We start from the raw sequence: 21128 nt of genomic DNA, 5'->3' as shown, positions 1-21128 counted from the left end.
CCTCTCCTTGGGGCTGCCAAGCGGGCCTGACGCCGTGGAGTCAGCACTCATGGCCTCCATCCGCGACGACGCACAGGAGCCGTCTCTTGGCCCCTCCTCGCACGGGAGACAGCAGCTGACGGATGCCTCGGCCACCTCCTCCAACTCATCGAGCAGGAGGGTGGGATTGACGTAAATGACCCTGCCCTGGCGAGTCTGTCATCGGTCTGTGAGTCCATCTACGCACAGGACGGCATCCTGCTCTATCGGGACCGCGTCGTGGTCCCCCCATCCCTCCGTGGGAGAGTCCTTCAGCATCTCCATGCCGCCCACCAGGGAACCTCAGCGATGGGGCAGCATGCCCGAGCCATAGTTTACTGGCCCGGGATGTCCGGGGACATTCAGGCCACCAGGGACGGATGTGCAGACTGCAACCGCAATGCTCCGTCACAGGCGACTACACCCCCCCTGCCGTCCTCACCCCCGTCCACGCCATTCGAGGCGGTGTTTGCTGACTTCTTCGACTATGGGGGCCGCCACTACCTAGTTGTCGGGGACCGTCTCTCGGGCTGGGTAGAGGTCCTGAGATCTACGGCGGGTACTGCCCTGGCGGGCTCAGCTGGCCTGGTCCAACACCTCCGTTCATTCTTCGCCGCCTTCGGCGTACCGGAGGAGCTCTCGAGCGACGGTGGTCCGGAATTCAAGGCGAGCCACACTGAGGACTTCCTCCGCTTATGGCACGTCAAACACCGTGTGTCGTCCGTTAGCTTCCCGCAGTCGAATGGGAGGGCAGAAGTTGCGGTTAAGACCGCTAAGCGCCTCCTGATGTCCAACACCGGCCCGTCGGGCGGCCTTGATCAGGACCGCTTCCTGCGTGCTATGTTGCAGCTGCGAAACACGCCTGACCCCGACTGCAACCTCTCGCCAGCGCAGATCATCTTCGGCCGCCCCCTTCGTGGCTCGCTCTCCTTCGTGGCTCGCTCTCCTTCGTGGCTCGCTCTCCTTCGTGAACCGCCTCGAGAAGTTCTCGAACCCGCACTTCCGCCTGCTATGGCGCGAGGCATGGGCGGCGAAGGAGGACGCCCTTCGGACCCGTATGTCCCGTACCACCGAGTCTCTGGGGAATCACTCAAGACCGCTCCGCCCATTGGCACTCGGCGAAAGGGTATTTCTCCAGAACCAGCAAGGCCCGAGCCCCCATAAATGGGACAGGTCAGGGATCGTGGTGGAGTCGCCGGGCCACGACCAGTATCGGATCAGGGTTGACGGTTCGGGACGTTTGACACTGCGCAACCGGCGCGTCCTCCGTGCCTATACGCCGGCCACATCCTGCGCCCATGAGCAGCCGGCTGCGCCCTTTCCGCCGCCCGCTGCTCTGGACCATCAGCCCCCACCTATCCACCCGGGCTGGGCGACGCCCCAGGGGATCGCTCAGCGGCCGGCTGTTGGACCCCGCGACTCGGCTATGGGCGCTTCCCCACCGGCACCTGCTGGTGAGGCGTCCTCTGACCTCACCGTTCCTACGGTTGCCTTCCTGGGCGCACCGGTGCCGCAGTCGCCGCCGATGCTGCCGATGCTGCCGATGCTGCCCCAGCCTACTCGGCCAGGCCGCGTGAGGAGGCCGCCTGCACGTTACGAGCCCGAGTCCGGCAGCTGGATTTAGACCGTTAACCTATTCCGTCCCATAGTTTTCCAGTCTGGGGGGGATGAAGAGTTTATCGCCGGCCACAAGAGGGCAGCGTCACTGCTGTCGCTGCCCCGATATGCCGTGCTTTGACCCGGTAGTACCTAGCGGCCATTTTAGTTCACATGTTGTTCATTCACTCCGCCTCGAGTTGAGACGTTCATCCACTCACTCGTGTAAGACTGTTTCCACTACTGTTTAGTGTGTCCTTAATATATGTAATTGAATATATGTGTATTGGTCATGAAATGCATGTATGTAATACTTTGTCAGCTTATCCTGCGGCATTGCTCTGTTTCAGGGTGTCGTCATCTTTGTCATTAAAGTACCAAGACTGACATTGAGGAGTGTGTTTCTTCACTTACCTTTTGGCAACAGATGGAACCGAGCATTCCGTGGATTATTCCTATCAGAATTGTGGCAATATTTCGCGATACAGTGAGGCATATTTGAAGAGAGAAACTACAGTAAATAACATGGAGATCAACGTGTCTTCGAAAACCAAACGCATGATTTACGTCACGTCCGGAAAATGGCGGCGCCCACAGTGTTGATGTTATTTCGGTATATAATCAGTTTAAAATCACTGATAATGTCATCGGATTAAAAAAAAAAAAAAAAAAACTGGCAGAGACTGGTCTGTTTTATCGGATGATAATTATTTAAAAATGAGTGTCATGAGCATACCATTCCTTTTAATATAACCGTTATCAGTCAGAATCTATTTCCATGTATCTTCGTCAATCTGACAGTCAAGGTCTTTCTGCCAGATTATCCTCAAATGATCACATGTGCTGCTGGTTAAATACATTGATTTACTATCGAATATTGATGCCTTATGGTTAAGTGGGTTTTGAAGATAGTCAACTAATGGGTTATCTGTTTCATTCGGCTGATACTTTTCCACCAAGCAGTGTCTAAACGGCAAGTATTTCCAGAAATCCCCCTTCTGTTGCAAATTGTACTCTTGGGCTAATTCAGTGAAGGATTTAAATATACCATCTTTATAGAGATTGCTTATTGTATATATACTGTTGTCTAGCCATCTTCTCCAAAATACTGTTAGTTTTCCTATTTTTACTTCTGAGTTTAACCAAAGTGATGCATATTGCTGTTTGAAATGTGAAATATTGTGTATTTTATGAATGGTTTCCTGCTCAAACTGCAAGACAGGAAGTTATTTTTGATGCTCAGATCATGTCAACCCATACTCCGAAAGATGATCTGCCTTTCCAATGACATTACTACCAACATTATCCCTGGAAACTATCCAAAACTGACCCTGAATCTGAAAGTGACTTCATTTAAGATACACACTGTGTCAGGGCATCACCTTACACTGTGTAGAGGCCTTCATTTCAGATTTTGTTTAAAAGCAGATGTGAAAAGTTAAGCCTTTTTGTTAATTTGGGAGGAAACACTAAAAACATCTTTATTATAAATATTAAGTACAAAACCAACATCAAAAATCTTCACAAAGACAGGGTTACTTTTAGGAAGTAGTATTGAACTGCATCAGACTGTACAGCCCAGTGTATTTAATAGAGTGAAAACCACAGCCCTCCTTTGACAGTGAATATTTTGTCACTTGACTAATTGATCCTTAATTCGCCTGAAATGAAGAAATAATTAACTGCAGAACAATGTAAGTCACTGTGTCTCCGCTCCCTTCCCCCTTCCTCTGTGGCCTCGTTAAAGAGCTGTAAGTGAGTGACAGACAGGAAGTCAGATCATGAGGTGTCATAGTTTCACCTCATCTGTTCTGTTCCCATTTCAATTAACAGATTGCTCCTGGTCTGTGTAGTCAGGGCACATTTCCCAGCATGTGGTCTTGTGCTGCTCTTTTCTGGCTTCTGTTTCAGAGGTTTGGCAGTGGAATTTAACACTTCATCTCACATAGTTAGATTATATTAAAATACATTATCCATTTATTTTCTTCAAATACAATGATTATCACTGTCTAAGCATACTTTATCCCTGACAAGCCAGGTTTGTACATCACTGTTTTCCAACTATCACTTGATTTGAAAACAATTGTGTTAATAGTGCTGATAAAATATGAAATTAACATTTTTGGATTGAGAAAATCAGGAGTTAAGTCTGAGTTAATTGTTACAATGTCATTTTGACAGCATCATTTCAGGGGCTGTGGTCTTCAGCCCAATTTAGAGTATTTTATTATATTTTTTCTTTGTCTTTAGTTTTATTGATATTTTTTAATTTTATTGATACGTTTTGTCTGCATTAATGATGTTTTTCATCACCATAATTAAATGTTTCCCTCAATGTGTTTTCAGATGTTTAGATTTGTTTCCGTCTCCCACAGAATTGTAGTGTGGTGCTTTTATTTGTTTAAAAGACGGGAAGTATTGGTTAGCAACACCGGAAGTCAGCAGCCGGACTGAAAACACAGGAGGAATCCTTACATCGTTGGACACATGTCTTCACTCAGGTTACAGCCTTGTTTTACGGTATGTTTAATGCTTTACAATAAAACATAAAAACAGATAAAATAAAGAACGAAATGTGCTTTTATTATGTACCTTCGTTATGAACAAAAGGACTACATTTCCGGCTTCACTAACGTTTGTTCTGCTCGGTGCAAACAAACAGCAGTACCGAATAAAGTGTTTTGTCATGTTAAGCTCCATAACATACTGTAACGTTAATGAGACAATAATGGCGGAGTATATAAAGACACCGAAGTAGCTTCGCAGTCCAGCTAGCTAGTTTCTGTGTTACGTTCAGAGAAGTCTATAACGTGTATCACTGTAATAACTTACAGTCTGTAGTAATATAACATCGAGCCTGACTGTCATTGACGCTCTTTAAACAAGCAGGTGTTACTGAGCTGCTTTCCGAATAACTTTGGAAATGATATATATATATTAACCTCGCTTTGACATTTGACGTTATGCTTTATTCGATTCAATAGTTGTAGGCCTACATGTGTTATTGGGCGTGTGAGCCAAATTATTACATATATCTATCTATTTATATATTAGATTCAAAGTTAGTGTCATTACTCAAAGTGCAAGTACTGCGACAATGACATACAGTTATCATCTTACCAGAAGCTATAAGGTACAGTGTAATGTATAGTATACATATAGTACCGTATACTAATGTCTACAATTCCGATAGGTATAAACTGTAGTACAAATATTGAAAACACTAAAGAGGTATTAGAAGAAGACAGTATAATATAGACACTGAATAAAATATGAAACATTATAACTGACACTTTATTAATATTATTATTTAATATGTTAAAGAAGATATAACTAGTTGGTGCCTCTTTATGTAGATCCCATGAATTGCTCCTCCTTCTCCTTGGTTCATTTATCTTTAGTTCTGACCACGTGAAATACACATGCTTTAAAGGAGTGTACTTTGCACTGCCTTTAGCTGCATGTCTGACACTGATCTGGCAGTTTGAGACGTGCATCTGATGCTTCTCTATAGAGCCAGTTGGAAGATGATTAGCTCTAACAGTATATCTGTGTTGTGTTGACAGGGATGAGTGCAGAGAAGGACCTCTACACTGTGCTGGGGGCCAGTCCCTCAGACTCAGTGCAGCAGCTCAGACACAGGTACCAGCAGCTGGCCCTACAGGTAAACACCCTGTCTGTCACGACCAGTGCTGGGGAAGTTACTTTTAAAAAGTAGTGTTTGCTCGTTACTTCTTTAAAAAAGTAATCCCTTACTTTACTTAGTTACCCTCCAAGGAAAGTAACTTTTTACGTTACTCGTTACTTTTACTTTTATGTTGCTCGACTTTGGGCAGAACCCCATCTCTGTTCCTAAATGTGTAGGCTTACATTAAGTTCTACATATATGGAGGACATAACAGATATTTCTTTTGTGCTCTTTATTATAAAAAAATGCCACAGAGCACTTAACAAAACATTGGGCTATAGGCGTCAACACTAAACAATAATATCAAAACAATATCAATATAAAATCATAATCATTAAACAGGCTATCCCCACAATAGGTGCAAAGCTAGTGCAAATCATATCAATAGGCTCCTTAGGAACAACATGATGAAAACCTCAAAATGGCTCATGTGTCTCAAAATAAAACATGCCTCATGTAAATCCAACAGAAAAAGAATAACTTCAAAATGTCTTGATATCGATGGCTTGTGTAAATAAAATAAAATGGCATAATACAGCTTGGAAGCAAAGACATTTTAGCCAAAATAAAATCAAGAACAACTTAAAGCAGGACTGGCCTCAGAATTAAAAGGCTATGTTCACTGAATATGCTGGCCCTTCTTCACAGTATGATGGCAGATAAAACAAGAGGATATTAGGCATAGGCTTGAGCTATGTCTCCAGCATGGGTGGCAGGCAACCTATTCCACATCAGTACAACATGTGTGATTCTACCTCATCAGGAGCAGTCTTTCAAAACGTTTATCTGAGAGTCTGTTTCTTCTGGGGAAAGCACAATACCTCCCAGGCTGAACAGCCTCTCCGCCGGTGCACTGGATGGTGTGGCAGCAGTGTTGTATTTCATGGACACAGTTTTCACTCGGGGGAAACGGTTGAGGACTTCTAACTCTGAGCCTGATCTCATGTACTCAAGTACCTCTGAGTCTGCGCTCATGGACATTGCGTCTTCCTCTTCCTCATCAAAAGAAAAAAAGTCATTCTCATTGGTGCTGCTGTGTGCGGCAACTTCTCGGTTTTTATTCTCAGCCGGCTCTTCATCACGGGGTAGAGTGCGACACTCCGCGATGAGCAGCGCACGCGCCGCTTCTCTCCGCTACGCTCCCCCTATCCATCGAACTTTACATTTCGACAACATCAAGGCAGCCAATAAAGCTTCACTGCTCTCCAACACCGGTGCGAATCGCGTCTTGATAGCCTAGGACAAAATTATATAGAACAAATACGCCTAGTTTTCAGACGCACGTCTCACTAGAGCTCCATCAGGGGAGGCATAATGCATTTATCTTAAGAATAGTTATTAAGAAATGTCCGTTAATGGATAGGCATATACATTTATATCATAGACATCGTAGCCTATATGTATATGCCTAGGCTACTAACTTTCAGATAGGCTATTAAGAATCGGCTTACCTGTACAATTACACCCGGTAGGTTTGCTGTCATCCTCGACAGTCCATTTTGAAGTGCCAGTGTCCTGGACATCAGGGTCTCCAGGGCTGGTAGAAGAGTCCCATGGTAGCAGTTGTCTTCCCCTTGCAATATATCCAGTGCTCCTGTCAGGGGTTTCAAAACACTGCAGTGTTCCTTTAGGAAAAGATGTTCGCGCTCTGTCGGGGCTCTGATGTCCAGTCTAGTACAAAGCCTATTCAAATCTTGGGCCGGGATGTCACTGATGCGGGACAGGGCATCGTGGAAGGAATTCCACCTTGTTGATGTCGGCACAATCTTTTTTTTCCCACAGATTTCATCGACAATCTCAGAGGCCAAGGTAGGGCGGCTCGCCTTTGTCCAAAGAGCAGCGCACGTTGCCGTTGCACTCCTGTACACACATTTTGAGTCACTGTTGGAGGACAGCCATTTGTCGATGTCATTGCACGAGATCAAATTGAGTGTATGCGAAGCACACCTGAAATGCGGGGGAAGAGAAAACTGTCCTTCTGTGGTCCCAAGCAACTCTTCAACATCTGTGAAAACGACACCTTGCTCATCGTTATCCTCCTCCGCGTTAGGCTCAGGGGGTGCATACATCCTGAAAGCTTTAACACGATTAGACCCGTTGTCTGTAACGGTGATCCTATGTGAAAGGCCAAATGCTGAGTGAATCTGTTCCATTTCAAAGCCTATAACGTCATATGTATGCCTGCCCTTTATTCTTTTGCATGCGATGGCAGCTTTCTCACGTTGAAAGTTGCATGGATTGATCCAGTGCACAGTGATTCCCAAAAAGCTTCTGTTATGACTGCTCCATATATCCGCAGTGGTTGACCGATACGGCAAACTCTCGAACGTTTTCTTTAATTCACTCTCCATTTTCAGATAGCATTCATCCAGATAGCCAGTGAACGTTTTACGATCTGACCATGGGCGCCTGTCTCCTGTTATCGGTATCTTGCTAAGTATCTTTCTGAAAGTGGGAGATTCAACAGTATTGATGGGCAACATTTCTTCGACGATGAACAAAGCAACAAGTTTGTCCAACTCTTGTTTGGATAGGAGAAACTGAAGTTTTAGCTGCTTTGGGCTTGGACTCGAAATATCTTCATTTCCCCGGGGATCTTGAGCTACTAGCTTCATGCTAGCATGTTTTCCTCTCAAATGCTTGGTGAGCTTGGCAGTTGAATTAACGGCAGTGGACAAAAGTTTCTGGCCAGGGCACAACGTACACCGTACACTCACATTTTCCCCCTTATTTTCAACATTTCGAAGTAATGGGAATACCTCCATCCCTCGAATGTTAGCGTTGGCTGCGCCTGCTTCTCGCTTGCCGTTGCCATCACTGCTCTTCAGTCTTCATGCCACCACCAGCACGTCACGTAGCACGTACAGTGTGGAATGAGAGCTTGTGCCTAATGCGTAAGCACGCAGCTGAGTAGGCAGTGTCACTGTCACTCGTAAAAGTAACGTTTCGTAGTAACGCGTTACACTACGTTTTACCCGAAAAAAGTAGTTACGTTACTGTAACGCGTTACACCCAACTCTGGTCACGACGCTGAAGTTGGCTTCCGATTCAGAGCATCCGATTCGGCAGTTAAGGGGAAAGTTAAGGGACATTTAATTGACAGCGCTGAGTGAACAATCCTCCGTGTTTGTACCTCTTAAATCGCTGCATAGCCGATTTATTTGGACTGGATGATCCCAGAGACTCTAAAGATTCTTTATAACACAGTTTCAGATTTGTGAAACCTTTATTCTATTTGTGAAAATACAAACACAGGTTGAAGGCTGAGGTTGCTGCAGCAGCCAGGATCAGAATCAGAGAGCCTTTATGCCTTCTTGTATTAATTTTTCACAAATAGAATAAAGGTTTCACAAATCTGAAACGGTGTTATAAAGAATCTTTAGGCTCTCTGGTATAATCCAGTCTAAATAAATCGGCTATGCAGCGATTTAAGAGGTTCAAACACGGAGGATTGTTCGCTCAGCGCTGTCAATTAAATGTCCCTTAACTTTCCCCTTAACTGCTGAATCGGATGCTCTGAATCGGAAGCCAACTTGCACCCCTGCTTTTAGACCAAGCTACTACTTATAAAGTATAAACAAAGGATACTGTATACAGAAGAGTAGATGATTCATACTAAATATTTATCTGTGTACCAAACCCTGTGTAGCAAAAATAATTAGTCTGTATATGTTTGTGTGCGCACCCCCATGCACAGTACCATCCGGACCGCCTCGGAGGCTCTTTAGAAGCAGATTCCGGTGTGAAGAAGTTTCTAGAAGCTGATGCAGCCTGGAGGGTCCTGAGCGACCAGAACACCAGGAGAGAGTACGACCTGCAGAGGAGAGGTAGAGAACACACTTCACTTTACTTGCATAGGACTAGACCAGGGGTCACCAACCTTTTTTAGGGTGAGGGCTACTTTCAAAAAATAAAACAAGTCGAGGGCTACTTTTACTCCTCTTTTTTTTGTTTTTTGCAGTGTATATATTTAGCACATTTTAACATTATTATATGCTGACCTTTAACCTTTGTGTGCTGTTTGGGTCTGTGGGACCCGTTTGCAGTGTTTAATTAATTTAACCTGCTTTATTTGGGGGTGGATCTCACCTCCTCTAGGGGGGTCCTCACCGCCTCATGAGCATGCATGGAAGATTTTTTTTTTAAATGTTGAAGTGAAATGCATCAATCTGGTGCACTTTGAGCACAACATGAATTCATGGATACAGCTCTCAACACTCAGATGAAAGGGAGCTGTATTTTCAATAATCCATACATCTTTAGAATATGATCACAACCAATAACAAATCATTTAAACTTGTTTATTCTTATCTTATGTTACCTATTAGCATTCTTTCTTTTTCTTTATGCATATTTTACTAACCACTCCCCTTTTAAACTGTTTACTGTCCTATAGTACACATTGGAATGATTTCTTACTTTATCTATATTAAATAGATAAAGGTGTGCTCTCCCTAGCTCTCTTTCTCTCCGTCTCTCTGTCTCTCTCCCTCCCTCCCTAGCTCGCTCACTCTCTCTCTCTCTGTCTCGCTCGCTCACAAAGGCTGTGTGCTCCTCCGTGGCGATGACGGATTGCGTTAAAAAATAATAATAAACATATTTGTAAAGTGGGGACACAAAGGTGATTTCGAAAAGTGCGGGGGACATGTCCCCAGTGGAAATTACGCCATGCGTGTGTGTGCGTCAAGTGCAATACATATATAAGTTACAACACACAGAGTAAAACTCTGCCCCTCATGTGTTGTATAGGCTGGCATGATAGGCTGTTCAATGGGGCTGATGTGTAGTGTAGATTCTGCCAGAAGGAAAATCAGCGGGGAGGTGACAAATTGGTTTTCTTCCCGACTGCAACGCTGGTCCCGCAAATCAAGCAAGAACGTGATTGGTCGATATTCATTGTGGGGGTGGGGGAGGCGTGTTATAGAGTTGTAGTAAGTAGATAGAGTTCGCTATGATTTAGGTTTCGTTTATGCATAGGGTAGATTCTTTTAATTACATTTCCTTTTTTGTTTTGTGTATTTTATACATTTTGGATTTGCTTGGCGAGCTATTTTTAGAACATGCCCGGCGGGCGACTCACGTTGCCCCTGCGGGCGACTAAGTGCCCGCAGGGGCACCGTGTTGGCTACCCCTGGACTAGACAATGAATCAAAAGTCATCAAAACCTCCATAACAGCATATAATGCATGCAAGTTACTGTCTAACAAGTCCTACATACATTAATTGTCATTTGATTAGAATGTAACAAAGCCTATATAGATCATCTTTTTTTACATCTAACACTAATTAAGACCCGAGCGAAGTTTAGCACTCATTATTCATTATCACTTTCAAACTGTACAACTTGATAATGAGTGTTTCCTCAAGAGTGAACGCTAGAGAATAAGAGTGAATGGAATCTGTTCACCTGCCTCACCATTTCTCCAGTCAGTCTATCAGTCCGTCCACGTTCCCTTCTTCCGTCACTTTTCATATATTGATGGCAGAGTTTCTTTCCGATGAAACATTTCTTTGAGGATGTTGGCATTGTAGCACCCTCAAACGAAAGCACCTTAGGGTCTTGAAAGCCATTAAACCAATGTGAGCGGAGGAGAGGTGTTTCTCAAATGCATTGTAACTATAGAGTTGTAAGATTGTAGATTAACGAGTGTCTTCTTGCTTTTGGTCTTTTCTTATGAATCAATCAATCAAATGATATAGCATAATATAAAAACGAACACATTTGTATCAGGGGGCTTCGCAGTGTGTGCAGCAGATGACACCCTCTGTCCTTAGACAGAAAACATCCCAAAGAAACCCCACAATAAAGAACAGAATACAAACATAATTCAATTAGGATATTGACAATCCATATGACAGAAATGACAATGATGGGACAGCCGGATAGCTCACCAGCCACCATGTGTGTCCTCCTCTCTTCTCACCGTTCAAATCTGTCTATAACTTAATAAAGGCCTCAGAGCCAAAACACTATCTGAAGAAAAAAAAGATGATTTGAACATGCATACTAATTCAATCCATAGTCTAGTCCTGCTTCATTACAACTCTGAATATAACAACATTATGTGAGGGATGTGAAGGCGCTGATGTTTCATATCGCTGCTTAAAGGAGACCTATCATGCTGTATTTGAATAATATATTGTAGGGCCACACCTATAAGGTTTACACTTTCTTTTTCAAAATACCAAACAGATCATGCATTTTAGCCATGCCTCATTTCGCTCTATTTTGCTCTCCTCCAACCGGTCTGTGCATGCGCTGCAGCTGACCACGCCCCCCTGCAAAGGAGGGGGCCGAGCGGGCCGAGTTACCAGCATCATGTTACCATGCTGTTACCGTGCCACGGCAATCTCTCATTCCCCTGATTGGTGGAGAGTTGGCCATATAGGCGTAGCTCCTCGTCACTGACGTCACACTATTTTCAAATCTGGATCAGTCTGTATCAGATCCGTTAAAGCCCCGCTTTTAGAGATGTTGGGTATGGAGGAATAGAGGGTTGTGTTTTCTGACACTAGGTGAGTTCCCTGACGCACCGGGGACACATATTCATGTATAAAAGACGTACACAGTTGCATTTTGAATGATAGGTCCCCTTTAATGTTTCTCCAGCTCAGGAACTGAAACAGGATTGGCCGGTGGATTCTACCATCTGTCTGGAGGACATGACCTGGGACGAGGGTGAGTACACCCCATGTAAACTAAAACACACACACAACACACACACAACACACACACACACACACACACACACACACACACACACACACACACACACACACAACACACACACACACACACACACACACACACACACACACACACACACACACACACACACACACACACACACACACACACACACACACACACACACACACACACACACACACACACACACACACACACACACGTTGTGTTCAGAATGATAATCTCCACATGTTAGAACCACTTTATGATTTTTAAGCAAACGTGCAATTGTGAGAAGTTGAAAGCTAATGTTCGGCTATAAACAAAATACATCACGATCACATTCCTGCACCACTCTTTGCATAGAGAAGAAGTTAAGATGTTTCATTACCTTGAAAAATAAACACATGAAAATCCAATAATACCATCCTGTAAGCATTGATTTGCAACAGAAATACACAACCAGAAATATGAAAGGAAAGGATGATGGGAGACACGTTTATATTGTCACCTGGGAAAAGCCGAATACAAGAATGAAACCATGTCTGCCCAGTAACTTTACACACACACTAAGGAGCATGCTCAGTGTCAGTGTGACACTTGCATTATACCACTTGTTGAGCAAAATAAAAGCATAGTTCCTTTTACTACATTTGAACTTCTAATATTGTAAATAACAAATGAATTGAGTCATATCTTTTGAGTTTATAATGATTCACTTTATCTCAAATGTAAGTTATGTGTAATGTGTGTTTTTTCAGATGAGTGTGGTTACGCATACGGCTGTCGCTGTGGAGGAGGGTTCAGCGTGTCAGGGGAGGAGGTGGAGGAGGAGACACAGAGGAGGCAGCAGGAGGAGGAGGAGCAGGAAGCAGAGGGAGGAGTGATGGTGTGCTGTGACACATGTTCCCTCAGTGTGTGTGTCACATGGTCATTACACAGAAAGACTCACATGTTCAAATGAGAACAATAACACCTCTGACACTGATGTCACCATTATCCTACTTGGAGGCGCTTAAGAGCTCTCTCAACACCTCCACCACGTGTGTGAAGCAAGGCCTCACAGCACCGTTACAGCAGCTCACTGAGGACACATTGTGTATGAACGTGGCACATTTGATGTTGAATTGTGTGAATGTAAATGTTGCTTTCCCACCCTTCTCTTTGTGGACATGGACAGCACGTCTCTGACCTCTGACCTGCTCTTCAGCCACGGCCTGACAGGGTCCTGTTCGTCTGTGCCTTTCAACACAAGTTTGACTTCATCTTAACTTCAATATATATATATACACACATATGTTTAACTCAGTTTATGGGTGCTTTGATAATGTCTTATTTTGAAATGTGAAGAGAACTCATGTTACTCTACATTACATTTCATTTAGCTGAAGCTCTTATCCAAAGCGACTTACAATGAATGTGTTCAACAATGCAGATAACAACTCGAAAAGTGCAGGTACATTAACTTTTAAGGTCAAACCATTGTAAGTGCTTCTGCATTGGCTTTAAAGAACACCTTTCCAAGTGACACACACTGAAGTGGGTTTTCTTATGGCCAAGCTCCAGTGATATCATTGGTCTAAATTATATCTTTTGCTAAAAGTTTACCAAATAAATTGAAATTGTAGTGTATTATTTTATTATAATCTATTATTTATTGTATATTATGTGTAGGCATTTACATTATACTATTATGATTGTGATAAATGCTAGAGAATAAAAAAAATGTGTAAATAGAAAATATAGTTGTTCTTATCTTGGGCCCAGCTGTTCGAGGCTAACATGAATTCATTGACAACAGAAGCTTGGTTTGTATCTGATAAATAATATCCACGCTCATATCCACAAAGGGGAAACGGGCCCTGTTAACTTGTTTTGGGTTTTTGCCTCTCCCAATGTCTGCCTGAACTTGAGAGGCTGGAAGACAACGGAGGATGCATCACTAATGTCCTTTATTTTTACTATTTATTTTCTTTTTAAGTATTTTAAGCAGTTATTTACATGCAGACAATTCAACTCTTGGAATTTTCAGTTTGAAAATATTTTAAAAAACAATAAAGGTGACACGAAACAGAACATTATTATACTTGATTGCATTTCTTTCTCTCAGTAGTTGTCAACCAACAATGTAATGAATCATTTCATATAGATATGATCAGTTTGAAGAAAAAATACCACACATTTTTACACAAGTAATCACAAGTAATTATTAAATGCATTACTACTATTACTCAATACAATTGTAATTCATAGCCCACTTAATAAAGAAACCTTAATTAAAATACATTATTGAAAAATACATATATTTGATGTACAAATATATGTATTAACTTACACTTATAACTCACTTAACCCAAATATAATACAATATATAACCAGCTTTTAAAAACGTGTTGCTGTATAAAAACACTATGAAAATCAATAATGCAGCTATGTCCAAAATAAATGAGTAACAGCTAAATATGCACCATGACTAATAGTGCTGGGGGGAAACGATTATTTCGAAAACGATTAATCGGGCGATTATTTGATCGATTAGTCGACTAATCTAACGATTATTTTTCTGTTGTTCAATTCATAAAAAACGTAATGTAAACATTTTTTTTTCACGATACTGTGTCTCAGGGGATCTTAATATTTAACAAACTATTAATGTGTTATACCAGATTAACGGAAATAATCTCAGCTAACTGACGATACAAACCATGTTTACCAAAACAAAACACAAGTCTCATAAGAAGCATCTAAATCAATCAATCAATCAATCAATGTTTATTTATATAGCCCAATATCACAAATGTTACATTTGTCTCAGTGGTCTCAATGACCCATGAGCGAAAAATGCTAACGGACATTGGCACAGAACTCAAGATAAAAGTACCCTTATTACTTATCGTAGCTGCACATACAAGATATCCGATTAAAGCTGAGACTCCACAGATTATGTAGGTATATAGTATCATCACTGAGTGATCCGGACTCGCGACAGGGGAAGCAAATACAGTCATCACAACACGTACCTTTACAGAGCTTCTAGGGCAGGGGTGGGGAACCTCCGGCCCCCGGGCCGTATAAGGCCCGCGAGACCATTTGGTACGGCCCTCGAGGTAATTTATAAACACACGCAAAAAAGAAAAAAATGAAAGAAATCTAGACCGCAAACAAATTAAACAAGCGAGTGCCTGTTTTTCCTGGCCAAGATCAGGGTCCTTGAACACAACACGAGCCTAACGTGTCATCACATATATACAGTCTATGGTCATCACGTGATATATGTCTCGTCTGACAGGGGTGTAGTGCTGACGGAGAGCACCAGGACACCGCTCCGGCACTTCCAAAAATGGCAGTAGCCTACCCATAAGGAGCCGTACACATGCCGCAGTTTTTGCGTGGCTGTGTCTTTGGTTGAAAGTCCAGTGGCGATCTGTTCATGACTGTCATACTGATGATACAGTCAATAACGTTGTTGTTATTAGCATCTGGTTAACTAGCTATGCTAACGAATATAAGAAGCTTTTTCTCCAACCAGTGAGGTAAAGGCACAACTTTATATGATCATTATTATAAAAAAATAAGATAATAAAGTAAACGGGTATAAAATACTATATAACAGTAAATAAAAGTTGTTATTAATAAACAAGAATACAGTTTGAAAGGGGAGTGATTTGTAAAATGTCCATAAAGAAAAAGTAAATCTGTTTAGAGTTCTGTTTCATATGGGTGTTGAGTTGAGAGATGTATCCATAGAGCTCCTAATGTTGCTCTCAAATTGCACCAGATTGATGCTTTTAACTTCAACATTTAAAAAAAAAATCTTCCCAGGGGAGCATACCCCCGAACCCCCCTAGAGGAGGTTAGGTCCCCCCCCCACTTAAATCATGTCCACATGGATAGGAAACTAAATACATTTGCACACATCTTGTGTCCATATCTTTCTGTTTTGGTGGTCATGCCACACCGTGCCCGTGCATGCATGCACGAGGTCAATCATTTGTACGGCCCTCGGAGGATGTTGAAAAAATTGAAATGGCCCTTGAGAGGAAAAAGGTTCCCCACCCCTGTTCTAGGGAGATCGTCTCACCACCGTAGCTGTCAATCTGATCAAAAGACGTGTTCAATGGCATTAAAATGAGAAAAAACGCGGCTGAATCGGTTAATCCATAGGTTTTTAACGTCTATGTATAAAAAAATGATTGAATTTATAATCCATAATTCCATTTGTATGTAAAAATCGGAGAGCAAATGCTAGCTGCTAATGGTAGCCACCACAGCTAGCTGCCGCTTTAAATGTTCCAACATAGCCGTTGTGCTTGTGTGATATGCCAACTCCATTTGGCAAAGACTGCAAATGACAATATCTTTGCGTTTTGGACTAACTTTAAAATATTCCCATGCTTTTGAAGACCTAGGGCGAGATGTTTTCGTTTGAGGGCTTCGTGCGCAATCCTGTGAGGAGGAGTTGGTAGCCGTTTCAGTCTCCATTGTGTTTGAAGTGCGATTGCGAACGGCTTGTTGCTTTGTTTACACACCCACGTGTGTGTAGCGACGCGTCGACGCGGAAATATGTCGTCGACGATATTTTGAAGTCGTCGACGCGTCGCTCCAGCACTAATGACTAACAAGTCTTGTTCCCTGTGGGCGGGGGCCCATGGACTAGGACAGGAATGCAGTTTGAAATTCAATACCATAATGAGACATGTATACGTGTAGACGTGTTATGAACCACCACCAGTTATATGCATAGATACCATAGTTAGGGTCTGAGAGATCTTTGGGAAGCCAGTACGGCGCTGATGTCCGGGCGATTGTAGGTTGTGAAGGCGGAGGAGGACCACCGTCCTAGTTGTTGTACGTATGAGGTAGAGAGACCTTGATTAGCAGCAGAGGTGGCTGCACCTATCCTGAAGGAATGTCCCGGGTATGATATGGGTGATAGGCCGGATTTAATGAGAACTTGCTTGAGGTAGAAATTGACGGGGGCCATGACCCTGCGAACCACTCTCCGTGGAAGAAACCCCCAAAACCCACGGATGGGGCGGCATCCGTGAAGAACCTCATTGAGTCAGAGGAACGCATGAGGTCATCGTAAAAGAAAGTAACTCCAGTGGGCGAGCAGGAGGGACCAGAAACGTAGGTCTGAGCGGCAGCCTTCGTCTAAGAAAACGCAGTCATGGAGGTTGTCGACCGCTGATGCTGCGTCCTGGAGGCGGGAGATGAACGAGCGCCCCTGGGGGATGACGTTCATGGCGAAGTTGAGGTGTCCGAGAAGGGAGAGCAACTGTTGTTTTGTGATACTTGTTGCTCGCAATATGACTTGGTGATGTCCCGGATGCGCTGCAATTTGTCGGAGGGGAGAGACGCCTTCATGTCTATGGAGTCGAGGATGATGCCTAAGAACTCTAAGCGTGTGTCGGGACCTAACGTTTTCTCTTTGGAGAGAGGGACACCTAACTCCTGGAGCAGTGTTTAAGCTTGGCCAGTGAGATCCCTGAGCTGTCCTGTGGCGGGTCTATGGGGAGGAAGTCGTCCGGTAGGTGAAGGACGGAGGGGATTCTGACGATGTTCAGCAGGATCCAGCAGAGCGCTTCCGAGAAGGAATTGAAGATGCAGGGGCTGCTTCTGCGCCCGGAGGTCAGGCGAAAATAGAGTTTGGACTCCCACTTAATACCGAACAAATTCCACTGAGACGGATGAATGGGGATGATTTTGAAGGCATCGTTAATGTCCGCTTTGGAGAGCCGAGCTCCGTGTCCTGTGAACTTGATCATCTTTATTGCATTATCCACTGAGGCATGGCGAAGGGAGAACTGATCTGGAGGGATGATGCTATTGATGCTGCAGAATGGGCCGGAGCGGGGAGCGGACAGATCGAAAATCAGCCTTTTATTTACGTGTGGCTATTCCGGTGGGATTTGAACGGAACACTGAGAAGGGGGAGGAGCTAAAAGGGCCGATTATATATCCTTTGAGAAGTTCTTTGTCGATGAGCTGGGAAACTATGTTGGGTTCTTTAGCGGCTGACTGTAAGTTTCTTGCTACGAAAGTCACTGTGGGAGATGGGAGGACCCCTACCCTGAACCCTTGGGAGAGCCCTGACAGGAGATAGTCAACAAACACGGAATCTGGGTGAGTAGATAGCGCAGCTGCTAGCTGAGGGATGTTGATGGTAGTGGAGGGGTGATATTCCAATCTTTTGTTGTTGTGTTTGTTGTTGTTATTTTTCTCCACGAGGTTTCTGGCGCAGAGCTACTGTGACGGCCCGTCCACACGGTGGCGTGCGTTAAAGCTTCCAACGCTTCTGCCCATTCACTTTGAATGGGGTGACATCACTTTTAGCAGAACTGTATTTTGGGAAGCGACGTGGAGCGTTGCTGGCGTTGCTCGCTTCAAAAGTTGAGCAATGTTCAACTTTTGGCGCCTCGGCAGAAGCGTCAGCCAATGAAATCCCGTTTATGAAAATCTGCCGGTACAAGCGCTAGCCAGTCAAACCGCGTGTATGCTGGGAGATGTCATTTCCTCATATTCCAAAAAATGGAGGGAAAATTCATTATAGCGGTAGTGTTCACCCGGTGCTGTATGATCAGTCTCTGTTCATCTACCGGGATACAAACCAGAGGAGCGATGCATGGAGGGAGGTGGCAGAGACAGTGGGTGAAACTGGTAGGTTTTCGCCTGTTGGGGATTTGTTCCAGTTTACTTCGTTTTAACATTGCTATTGCTTTGTATGTCGGGGGCAAGAGATTCATGTGAAACTATTTTCCATCTTCTCCACCCTCTTGGACCCTCCCAAAGCCCCTCCCCCCTCCTCACTTCTGTCAAGCGACTTTGTTAACCACTTTGAAAAAAAGGTTGATGATATTCGCTCTTCTTTTTCTGACTCACCTTTACTCACCGCTGGTTTACCAGACCCTCCTTCCACCCGCACACTAACCTCCTTTTCCCCTCTCTCGCCAAGTGAGGTTCTTACCCTCATTACCTCTGCCCACCTGTCCTCTGGACCCTATCCCTTCAAACCTCCTTCAGACTATCGCTCCTGATATTCTACCGTTTCTCACCCATTTCATCAACACTTCTCTAACTTCTGGTCACTTTCCAAACAGTCTCAAGGAGGCAAGAGTAAACCCTCTCCTAAAGAAACCCACTCTCAACCCGTCTGATGTTATAAACTACAGGCCTGTCTCTCTACTCCCGTTCCTGTCTAAAACGCTTGAACGCGCTGTCTTTAAACAACTCTCCTGTTATCTCCATCAGAACAACCTTCTGGATCCGCACCAGTCTGGTTTCAAGGCAGGTCACTCCACATAAACTGCTCTCATTGCTTTCACTGAGGAACTGCACACTGCCAAAGCAGCATCCCTCTCCTCTGTCATCATCCTGTTGGACCTGTCTGCTGCATTCGACACGGTGAACCATCAGATCCTCCTTCGCACTCTCCAAGAACTTGGAGTTTCAGGCTCTGCACTTTCCCTCCTCACCTCATACCTCAAAGACCGTACCTACAGGGTAACTTGGAGAGGGTCCGAGTCCGACCCCTGTCAATTAACTACAGGGGTCCCTCAGGGCTCTGTTCTTGGTCCCCTCTTCTTCTCCTTGTACATAAACTCGCTCGGATCTGTCATTAGCCTGCATGATTTTTCATACCACTGCTACGCTGACGACACCCAATTAATTCTGTCCTTTCCCTGCTCAGAGACCCAGGTCGTCGCACGCATCTCTGCTTGTCTAGCTGACATCTCTCAGTGGATGTCCGCTCATCACCTCAAGCTCAACCTTGACAAGACTGAACTGCTTTTCCTTCCGGGGAAAGATTGTCCCACTCTTGACCTGACTATCAACATCGGCACCTCTGTTGTTTCCCCGACCCAGATTGCAAGGAATCTGGGTGTGATCCTAGATAACAACCTGTCCTTCACTGCAAACATCGCTGCTGCAACCCGCTGCTGCAGATACACGCTCTACAACATCAGGAAGATACGTCCCCAGCTGACCCAGAAAGCGACGCAGGTTCTGGTCCAGGCTCTCGTCATCTCACGCCTAGACTACTGCAACTCCCTCCTGGCTGGTCTACCTGCATGTGCCATCCGACCTCTGCAGCTCATCCAGAATGCAGCGGCTCGTCTGGTCTTCAACCTTCCAAAATGTTCCCACACCACGCCGCTCCTCCGCTCCCTTCACTGGCTTCCGGTAACTGCTAGAATTCACTTCAAGACACTGGTACTTGTGTACCATGCTGCGAATGGATCTGGCCCTTCCTACATCCAGGACATGGTTAAACTGTACACCCCAGCGTGTGCACTACGCTCTGCATCAGCCAAACGACTCGCTGCGCCCTCGCTGCGAGGGGGACCCAAGTTCCCATCAGCAAAAACACGTGGGTTTGCTATCCTGGCTCCAAAATGGTGGAATGAGCTCCCCACTGACATCAGGACAGCAGAAAGCTTACACACCTTCCGGCGCAGACTGAAAACTCATCTCTTTCGACTCCACCTCGAGCGATAGAATTACTAACAAAGAACTGCTAACAGAGCACTTATATACTAATAAAGGACTGGCTTATCTATAGCCAGTTGAGTAGCACTTGAAATGCTTGCTCTATGAAACCTGAAGTACTTATATGATTCTGTTTTCTTCAAGGTTGTGTCTTCCTGGTCGAATGTCTTTATTGTAAGTCGCTTTGGATAAAAGCGTCAGCTAAATGCAATGTAATGTAATGTAATGTGATTGGTTGTTGGTCGCGTTGCTCGGAAAAAAAAAAAAAAAATCCCCAAGCTTCAGACACGCCGACCGCCAACGTCAACGCACGCTGCTGTGCGGACCAGTAGCGTAGGCAGAAATGTACTTTAGGGTGGGCCAGATTTTTCTTCTGCGCATCAGAAGCTAACAGTCCCGCCGGTACCGGTGGTAGATTTCTTCTTCTTCTTCTTCTTCTTGCTGGGAGTTTTTGGAGTGTGACAGAAAGAGAAGAGCGAGACTTTTTCATTATATTTTCCGTTTATTGGTGTTCATTTAATATAGTTTATCGGTGGTGGTTTTGATTTTCTTTACTTTTCGTGCTTTTTGGTGGTGTTTTTGGGGTGTTTTGTGGGCTTCTCCTGCCGGTGTCTCGCCGGCCGGCGTCTGACGCCATGGTAAATGGAG

At 44.3% G+C, this 21128-nt stretch overlaps 1 protein-coding gene across 2 annotated transcripts; it reads left to right on the top strand.

Moving 5' to 3' along the window:
• The first annotated feature begins 4046 nt into the window (after positions 1 to 4046).
• Positions 4047 to 13658, top strand: dnajc24 (DnaJ (Hsp40) homolog, subfamily C, member 24). 2 transcript variants are annotated; one of them, XM_034084861.2, is made up of 5 exons: positions 4052 to 4134; positions 5181 to 5278; positions 9000 to 9129; positions 11913 to 11981; positions 12752 to 13658. In XM_034084861.2, exons 2-5 carry the CDS (start codon positions 5183 to 5185, stop codon positions 12952 to 12954), a joined length of 498 nt encoding a protein of 165 aa, XP_033940752.1. In that variant the 5' UTR covers positions 4052 to 4134; positions 5181 to 5182; the 3' UTR covers positions 12955 to 13658. The 2 variants fall into 2 exon arrangements, with proteins under 2 accessions (XP_033940753.1, XP_033940752.1); XM_034084862.1 differs by lacking the exon at positions 5181 to 5278 and having other exon boundaries at positions 4047 to 4134.
• The last annotated feature ends 7470 nt before the right edge of the window (positions 13659 to 21128 follow it).

This window comes from Pseudochaenichthys georgianus, chromosome 6 (assembly GCF_902827115.2).
Source record: "Pseudochaenichthys georgianus chromosome 6, fPseGeo1.2, whole genome shotgun sequence".
NCBI lineage: Eukaryota > Metazoa > Chordata > Actinopteri > Perciformes > Channichthyidae > Pseudochaenichthys > Pseudochaenichthys georgianus.
This window is presented reverse-complemented; position numbering and strand designations above follow the sequence as displayed.